The 10,599-nt window shown below is 36.0% G+C and overlaps 2 protein-coding genes across 2 annotated transcripts; both read right to left on the minus strand.

Moving 5' to 3' along the window:
* Positions 1–461: 461 nt before the first annotated feature.
* LOC132549198 (potassium voltage-gated channel subfamily C member 3-like) lies at positions 462–3,153 on the minus strand (the record flags this gene model as incomplete). The annotated part of the gene is made up of 2 exons (XM_060213114.1): positions 462–1,598; positions 2,878–3,153. Coding segments are annotated over 2 exons (1,413 nt in total), but the record flags the coding sequence as incomplete, so codon positions are not given.
* A 4,231-nt stretch (positions 3,154–7,384) lies between these two features.
* Positions 7,385–8,389, minus strand: LOC132549192 (uncharacterized). Its single transcript, XM_060213107.1, has one exon. It carries the CDS (start codon positions 8,387–8,389, stop codon positions 7,385–7,387), a length of 1,005 nt encoding a protein of 334 aa, XP_060069090.1.
* Between the last annotated feature and the right edge of the window lie 2,210 nt (positions 8,390–10,599).

Consider the following 10,599-nt stretch of genomic DNA (forward strand, 5'->3'; position numbering starts at 1 on the left):
TATAGGTACCTGCTGACACATTGTGACATATGAACGTGGTTCTAGGTTCCTGAAGTTACTGATCTGAAATTCTATTTGTCGATAATACTTAAACATTTCGTGGACAATAGCAGGGTGAATCGTAATATTAATTTTTTAGAAATGATCACTAGAAACAGTCCAAACTATTGTATCGACTTGTGCAGGGAGCGTGTTATACTTGTCTTATCATTATTGTCCCCATTGCGGTCTAGTATCCTTCTTTCCTAGTTTTTCGGATATATTACGGATAACACATTTAAAGGACGGAGAAACAGATGTGATTTTGGCGTTGCTGTTTTTTATAGTACATGGTTTTCTGTAAGGCCGAATTCACGGATTGTAACAAGTATATATACGATTTGGAGGGAATAAGAAAAACAAAAAGCTAGTAAACTGTAGAGTTGTGAGAACAAAAGACAATACAGTGTATATCTCACTGGTTACAGCAACGTCTCTCCGGCATAAGCTACCCCGTCGTCCGACCGGGCTTTATCACTGTCCTGACCGCTGATGTCAAACTCAGAATTGACAATAATCATATCATTCAGCGACGTGGCTTCTGGGATTTTTTTGAAGTGCTTATATTTAGGTGATTTTCTGCCCGGAAAGTTTTTCAGTGTTGCATGACCGTTCATATATGTATCTATAACCGAATCACATGATTTTCTTTTTTCCTCTAACAATGAGATGGTCCCGTATCCGTCCTCTTCCGAATTTACAGTAGCTGTATCCTCTCGGAAAGGGTTATTCACGCACGTGCTCATGCTGTTTCTGTACCTGTCACGCTCCTCTTCCTTAGTTCCACGTGATCGCACGTGCGTGTAGAAAAGTGTAAAGTTGTTTGATATAACAGGAATGGTAAGTGCTATCATTAATACACCACTCACGGCACAAGCGGCCCCTACAACGTATCCGATTGGTTTAGTAGGAAATACGTCACCGTACCCTACCGTAGTCATAGTGATAAGCGCCCACCAAAATCCCATTGGAATTGTGTTGAACTTATCGCTTGGTTGAACAGCGTCCTTTCGTTCTGCATAGTAAATCATGGATGCAAATACAAGCATGCCGATGATGAGAAATATAGCCAGCATGAGCAGCTCCTGGACACTGGCCTTGAGGGCATAAACTAATATCTTCAGCGCCTGGTAGTGTTTTACAAGATGCATGATTCTGAACATTCGCACTATTCTTAGCAAAAACATTATTTCTATCACCAGTCTTTCGTTCGCATAACATGATTGTAAAGTGTCCGTGTTGAAGACAAGTTGCATATAGAGCGGAACTAACGCTAACAAATCTATGATATTCATCATAGAACGAACAAACTTTATTTTTTCTGGAGCGAAACAGAATCTGATAGCCAACTCGATTGTAAAATAAACAGTGCAAATGATGTCAAGGATATTGAGGGCCTCGTTCTGAGTCATGACTTGCGCTGTTGAGCCTCCGCAGCCTCCTGTAGTATTAGCACTAAAAGTGATGTTTTTCAACGGCTTTTTTAACATTGGAAGTGACTCCAGGCAAAACCCAAGGATTGAAACCACGACAAACAACAAAGACACGACGCCATACACCTGAAACAATAAAACAACAATTCTGACGACGGGAAACTTCTTCAAACATAAGTAAGTGTACATTTAAACATAGGACTGCATTGATAAGGCATTTATAACATCATAATGCGCACGCTAGATATATATCATTAAACAAATCATACATAAAAAATACATGGATAGTGTCTTAAAATATAAGTTGTATTTTGGCAAGGGTGAAGGAAGACAAAAGCAGCGAGCCTCTGGAGAGCCGCTTTTGTTTTCCTGTTCAATCTGTGTTTACTTGACACTGACGTAACGCTGAATTATGTGCATCCCAAGTACATAAATCTGACCGCAGGTCACTTTCGGTCCTGTATCAACAAGCTGACCTGTCCGAGGTTGTTGAATTTATGTAAGAGACCTTCCAAAAAAAGTAGTGTAACCCTGGTTAAGTACTAGTAGCAATACATCGCCCGGCCAGAGATTACTTCCCTTTAGGTCGATCGATTGAGCGTCAGACTAGTAAGCCAGGGGATCCGGAGTTCGAATCCTAGCCGAGGCATTGGCATATGTAATGACCTCTGTTACAGTAACATTACAATAAAATTTGCCTTAAAAAGTTTGTCGACCAATTTGTCGGTCTGACAGTTCACATATAAAACCCGTTACCAACACTACCTTTGTGATAGTTTTTCACTTACTGACAGGAGCGACATCCACATATAATTTCCATTCCTATGTTTATAAAATCACATCACTCCATGATACGAAAACGATCATATTTCCGTAGTAACACTGTCGCTTTGTGCGGATTAAGAACCGCATCACTTCTTAATTAGATATTCATGCGCAATGAACTGCTTTAATTCCAAACAAACGAAGAAAGTAAAATGCTTTAGTTATGAGGAACTTTATGAACGATTGCATACTTATCAAAAATGGATTTGTATGTTATTGCATACGATTGTTGTTTATGTTGACACGAGGAACTGTATTTCGGCTTTCTTTGATTTGAGCTTGCTGACGTCATTGTTTGGTTAAGCAGGAAATTCAAACGTGATTTTTGTTTCAGATACGAACATTTTCTATGAATATTGAACTGCTATTACATGGTAGTATACAGTCTATAAGAATACAGTTTGGATGACAGATTAAACAGATAATCGTATTGCCCGTTCCCTGTCACCCAAATGACATTCATATCAATTGTATACTGCCATCTGGTAACAATTCATCGTTGAAGTATTGCCGAACAACCCCGTTTATTTTATTGGTTGATTTGTAAACTTGACATCACTGTATACGACCCAAAACTTACCATTGCCACACGGGATGTTCGCGGGTGTTCCAGGATCAACCAGATTTTCATCTGTAATCTCTTCCATCCTTCGTACTCATTTATGTTGATCTGTACTCGTTCTTTTTCCAGACTACGGTTGAAGGAGTCGAGTATGGCTTTGTTCTCAATGTAGGAACGGTAATGTCGCCAACAACAAGATTTGATGCAGTACTGGTTTACCTGCCAGTAGTCCAACTCTCGCTTCACCACAGCTCCACATACTTCTAACGGAACGTGAAGTTCTCCTGTCACAATAAAATGAGTAGAACATTAGGTAGCCATGGTCAACCGTCGTCTATGTTTGGCTGCAAATGTCAAAACACTTCAGTGAACATGTTATGTGTTGAACTTTCTAACAGTGCACTCTCACAAATTTTCTCTAAACACAAACGCTTCTGTTCTGTCCATACGTCTCTCTCTCTCTCTCTCTCTCTCTCTCTCTCTCTCCCCCCCCCCCCCCTCTCTCTCTCTCTCTCTCTCTCTCTCTCTCTCTCTCTCTCTCTCTCTCTCTCTCTCTCTCTCATTCCGATCAACTTATATTTTTACTTCAAACATGGTACAGTGATAAGGATCTCTCTGTTAATCAAGTTATCCGTATTATCCGTAGATATACTTTGTAAAGGTGCATATATTTTATTTTGTAAGTGCGTATAGGTCATATGATAATGTAAAACTCATAAAATACTCTCAAGTAAAAACAAAACGAGGAAGTGCAAAAGGCTTGGATTTTGTAAACACATTTTATTCTGAATCGAATAAATAGTATAACAGTTGCTGATTTTATGTTTACAATGCTTAAAAAAACAACGTAACACAAGTTTTTTTCGCAAATTGTCACTTGAAATTTATTCATAAAGTGAAATTTAGCATCCCATTAATAGGTCTTAAATCATGTAGTAATAAAATATGTAAATATGAATGCAGAATAATGTGATCAATAGCGAAACACATGGTGATTACATCAATGCATTTAATGGTTAATACTAAAACAAAGCATTATTTCACTGGCAATGATTCAATGAAATAACATCCAACATTTTGTTTTGCTTAATGCTAATTTCCAGCTAAATCGTTCTTTTACCTGGACACTATTTTTTTTTCCCCCTTTTTTTTCATTGTTGCGTTGATTGTATATAACATACATTAAAGTTCGTACTTATTTTTCGTAAGAGGAAACTGGTCTTTTCAAGATTAAATGCATATTCCTACATAAAGTTATAAAAAAGAGATTAATACAGTAACTAATTAAAAGAACAATTACATTTTGCGGTAAGACATTCTAAAGGTGATATGCGAAATAATCGTTGTTGCATGTTATCCTCAATACCATCACACTGCAGCTGGTTAACGTCACATAGAAACCAGAAAGACATTAATACAAAAAAAAGGTTAAACGCAATCGTAACAGAGAAATTTTGCTGTGTATTAACAATGAACGTTCGTAAATCTACACCAATACTGACTACAAGGTTTTAATTGTCATTGTTGGAGATGAACTTGCCACTTTGTGTGATATCCAAACTGGAATTTAAAAAAAAATAATAAAACCAGATATATATTAAGGACTTTTCTATTAAATCAAGTTTGCCCTTTTAATAAACATTTTTGTCAACAACTACGTTAATATTCTATTATAAACAACGCCATGTGCCATTTAACAATACTTATATAACGCCTTAAACACCACTTATAATTACTATCGAAACCTATTTCTATATATGGCAATGAAACAATTAAGTCTCAAACATGATTTATAAGACAATAATGAAGTACACTTCTATATTCTGATAGGTAGGTGATAACTGCAAAGCTTTCGAATCACACAAATGAACCATAAATGGCCTTTTTTTTTGCGATGTTTGAGTATTGTCTCATACAGTTATTTGTCATTTGTTGTTGTTCCTTTTGACAATAGATGTTGTAAGTAAAATAACAATGGGCTCTATACTAATACGGTATGTATTGTGTAATCACTGAGAAGATATCGCGTTGTTTTATTCACGATAATAGAGAGTTTTCCTAAAAAAAATGGTCAATAGAATTCAAATGTTAGCTGAACATTACCCAATTATGGCCACGAGTTTTTCACAAAGCCCGATTGAAAATATCATTTCTAGTGTAACAAACACGTTACACTTACAAAGGTGCAGAGTATATCTAATACAGTTGAATATTAGGTGTGCAATAATAAAGAGATGTGACAGGATTCATCATAAAGTGTACACACAATGTAGTAATGTAGACAAAGAATTCAGGCAACACTTTCACAACATATTTATAAATCATTACATCAGAATACGTGACCAGGAATGTCCCAGGAAACATATTCCCATTGAACATCAACACGAGAATGTTTAACAATACCGTCCGTAACGGTAGCCATGACGATAGTGACGTCATTGGCCAAGACCAGACTAAGTGCGGTGTATACAAAGATCATTTCTGCGTGTATACAAAGATCATTTCAACCTTCGGCCGACGAAATCTTTCTGAAATACACATATCTATCCCAGCACTACCTTAACTCTTCGGCGTTCAAGAACCGACCTTCGGCTACCTGACTGTTTAATCCAATCCCTCTTAACTTGCATGCTTTATTGCACGTTCATATTGCATAGGCCGCACGTGAAATTGGACAAGTTTCTATTTACATGACAGATGTAAGAATACAACGTGTAAAATGCATGATACCAAGTACCCAGTATACTGAAATAGCCGCCATAAGTTAAATATATACAAGCCATTTAAAAACACATTGAGCAAGCAGGCTTTTTTCTGTAGCCATTTGATAACATTGCGATATGATAGTAATTTTTAAGACCAGTATATTTAAATGTAAATAAACAGCGCAATTAATGGAAGTGAATAAATAAAATAAAGAAACAACATGTTGATGTTGAAATTACACCAATTTGAAAAACACCATATATAACATGTATGTATATTGTAGGTAATATCTACAATCCATTGAAAATGGTACACTTACACTCTATAGGGTCGTACGCTGTTTACTGTACATCTGTAAGTTTCTGCGTGGTATATGATAATATACATTGTATATGGTTGTATAGCTGTTACATGTTGTAAATTGTATGTAAGATTATAATTGTTATATTGTATACTTGTTGCGGTGCATGGAATGGTATATACTTGTTATATTTATATGGTTGCATAACTTTTACATGACATATAATTGTATAAATGTTAAATGTAAATTGCATATGGTTGTATATATGTTACAATGTATCATTACATAATCAATACTTTGCACGAGTAAAAATAACATTACATAACCTTTCACTTTATTTTCGCATCCAAAATGGTGGAGTATATGTATCAGATCACAGCGAATCAACGCCTGTCACCAAACTGTACACCACTCTACCGTCTGTCACCATATTGTACACCACTCTACCGTCTGTCACCATATTGTACACCACTCTACCGTCTGTCATCATATTGTACACAACTCTACCGTCTGTCACCATATTGTACACCACTCTACCGTCTGTCACACATATTGTACACCACTCTACCGTCTGTCACCATATTGTACACCACTCTACCGTCTGTCATCATATTGTACACAACTCTACCGTCTATCACCATATTGTACACCTCTCTACCGTCTGTCACCATATTGTACACCACTCTACCGTCTGTCATCATATTGTACACAACTCTACCGTCTGTCACCATATTGTACACCACTCTACCGTCTGTCACACATATTGTACACCACTCTACCGTCTGTTAACATATTGTACACCACTCTACCGTCTTTCACCATATTGTACACCACTCTACCGTCTGTTAACATATTGTACACCACTCTACCGTCTGTCACACATATTGTACACCACTCTACCGTCTATCACCATATTGTACACCACTCTACCGTCTGTCACACATATTGTACACCACTCTACCGTCTGTTAACATATTGTACACCACTCTACCGTCTTTCACCATATTGTACACCACTCTACCGTCTGTCACACATATTGTACACCACTCTACCGTCTGTTAACATATTGTACACCACTCTACCGTCTGTCACCATATTGTACACCACTCTACCGTCTGTCACCATATTGTACACCACTCTAACGTCTGTCATCACCATATTGTACACCACTCTACCGTCTGTCACCATATTGTACACCACTCTACCGTCTGTCACCATATTGTACACCACTCTACCGTCTGTCACACATATTGTACACCACTCTACCGTCTGTCACCATATTGTACACCACTCTACCGTCTGTCACCATATTGTACACACTCTACCTCTGTCACCATATTGTACACCACTCTACCGTCTGTCACCATATTGTACACCACTCTACCGTCTATCACCATATTGTACACCACTCTACCGTCTGTCACCATATTGTACACCACTCTACCGTCTGTCACCATATTGTACACCACTCTACCGTCTGTCACACATATTGTACACCACCGTCTGTACACATATTGTCTACCGTCTTAACATATTGTACACCGCTCTACCGCCTGTCACCATATTGTATACCACTCTACCGTCTATCACCATATTGTACACCACTATACCGTCTGTCATCATATTGTACACCACTCTACCGTCTGTCACCATATTGTACACCGCTCTACCGCCTGTCACCATATTGTACACCACTCTACCGTCTGTCACCATATTGTACACCACTCTACCGTCTATCACCATATTGTACACCACTCTAACGTCTGTCATCATATTGTACACCACTCTACCGTCTGTCACCATATTGTACACCACTCTACTGCCTGTCACCATATTGTACACCACTCTACCGTCTGTCACCATATTGTACACCACTCTACTGCCTGTCACCATATTGTACACCACTCTACCGTCTATCACCATATTGTACACCACTCTACCGTCTATCACCATATTGTACACCACTCTACCGTCTATCACCATATTGTACACCACTCTACCGTCTGTCATCATATTGTACACCACTCTACAGTCTGTCACTATATTGTACACCACTCTAACATCAATCACCAAACTGTACACCACTCTACCGTCTGTCACCATATTGTACACCACTCTACCGTCTATCACCATATTGTACACCACTCTACCGTCTGTCACCATATTGTACACCACTCTACCGTCTATCACCATATTGTACACCACTCTACCGTCTGTCACCATATTGTACACCACTCTACCGTCTGTCACCATATTGTACACCACTCTACCGTCTATCACCATATTGTACACCACTCTACCGTCTGTCACCATATTGTACACCACTCTACCGTCTGTCACCATATTGTACACCACTCTACTGCTTGTCACCAAACTGTAAACCACTCTAACATATATCTCAAAACTGTACACTACTCTACCGTCTGTCACCATATTGTACACCACTCTACCTTCTGTCACCATTTTGTACACCACCCTACCGTCTATCACCATATTGTACACCACTCTACCGTCTGTCACCATATTGTTCACGACTCAATCGTTTGTTCCTAAATCGCACATCCTTACTATATATTGCATCATACTACCTTCTGATATACCGTACAAATATACACAATCTGTTCTTTCTTTACCATAACAATGTTCTCACGGTTTGTCGTGTTACTGTGATATTGATCGCACGGTTTGTCGTGTTACTGTGATAATGATCGCACGGTTTGTCGTGTTACTGTGATATTGATCGCACGGTTTGTCGTGTTACTGTGATAATGATCGCACGGTTTGTCGTGTTACTGTGATAGTGATCGCACGGTTTGTCGTGTTACTGTGATAATGATCGCACGGTTTGTCGTGTTACTGTGATATTGATCGCACGGTTTGTCGTGTTACTGTGATATTGATCGCACGGTTTGTCGTGTTACTGTGATATTGATCGCACGGTTTGTCGTGTTACTGTGATAATGATCGCACGGTTTGTCGTGTTACAGTAAAGTACACACACATAAGACTATTAACTATCTTTAAGAAGTGGTATACGATAATTATACAGTAGCAATTTTTGATGTATTGTTCAATTTCATTGAGGTAACCATGAATTATTTGTTTGGGAACATGGACAAAGTTTTGGTTCGCAATTGTTACATGAATAAGACAGATGACATTAGTAGTATATTGGGACAGTAAAATAATTTGGTTTAGAAGTTGGAGCACCTGTGCTGCGGTTTTTGTATAGTGTTACTCTGAAACACACACACATATATATCTGTACGTAAACCAGGATCAGGTTAATTTATTGCCTATCAGACATTTGTAACTGTTATAATTTTACAGGGTTTTGCTATCGTTCACCAACATCCTTTTGTCTCTCTACCGTGTTATGTGATGATGCATTTTGTTTTCGGCTTAAGTTTGTACATGTTCAACACTTTTCCTTTATTCTATATATAGATATCAGTTCATTTACAATGAAATGACTTTTTTGTGTGTTTTGATATCACAGCGGAAGTCTTTCAAAAGGAATTTTGTCAGGACCTTTGTAACACCATCTTGCTATAATGTATTTTATGTAATATCATCTTATTAAAGTGTATTTTTGTAACACTAATGATCATGAGTATTTCTTGTTATATTACTATATCATAACGCACGTTTTGTAATTAATTGCTTAAATGTATTTTTTGTAATATCTTATAATAATATATTTATAATTCATTTGTCTAAAAACATTTTTTTAGACATCCATAATATCATTTTACTATTATGGATGTTTCACAATATTATTTTACTATAGTGTATTTTTGTAATGTAATTTAACTATAGGGTATTTTTGTAATTTAACTATAGTAATTTAACTATAGTGTATTTTTGTAATTTAACTATAGTGTATTTTTGTAATTTAACTATAGTGTATTTTTGTAATTTAACTATAGTGTATTTTTTGTAATGTAATTTAACTATAGGGTATTTTTGTAATTTAACTATAGTGTATTTTTGTAATTTAACTATAGTGTATTTTTGTAATTTAACTATAGTGTATTTTTTGTAATGTAATTTAACTTTAGGGTGTTTTTGTAATTTAACTATAGTGTATTTTTGTAATTTAACTATAGTGTATTTTTGTAATTTAACTATAGTGTATTTTTGTAATGTAATTTAACTATAGTGTATTTTTGTAATTTAACTATAGTGTATTTTTTGTAATTTAACTATAGTGTATTTTTTGTAATGTAATTTAACTATAGTGTATTTTTGTAATGTAATTTAACTATAGTGTATTTTTGTAATGTAATTTAACTATAGTGTATTTTTGTAATGTAATTTAACTATAGTGTATTTCTGTAATGTAATTTAACTATAGTGTATTTCTGTAATGTAATTTAATTATAGTGTATTTTTGTAATGTAATTTAACTATAGTGTATTTTTGTAATGTAATTTAACTATAGTGTATTTTTGTAATGTAATTTAACTATAGTGTATTTTTTGTAATATCGTTTGACCGTAAAGTGTTTTTGTGATATTATTTTATCATACATATTTTACGTTATGATATATTCTAGTGTATTTGTTGGTGATATCATGTTACTGTATTTTTTGTACTACTATTTTATAATTACACGTTATTTGTAATATCATTTTATTATAGTGTATTTTATAAAGAAATGTTTCTCTAAGTATTTTTTGTAATATCCATTAACTATATTTCTCAGGGTAATGGATATTTTACTATTATGT

This window comes from Ylistrum balloti, unplaced genomic scaffold, assembly GCF_031769215.1.
Source record: "Ylistrum balloti isolate Yb309-2 unplaced genomic scaffold, AGI_CSIRO_Ybal_v1 Utg370046, whole genome shotgun sequence".
Lineage (NCBI taxonomy): Eukaryota > Metazoa > Mollusca > Bivalvia > Pectinida > Pectinidae > Ylistrum > Ylistrum balloti.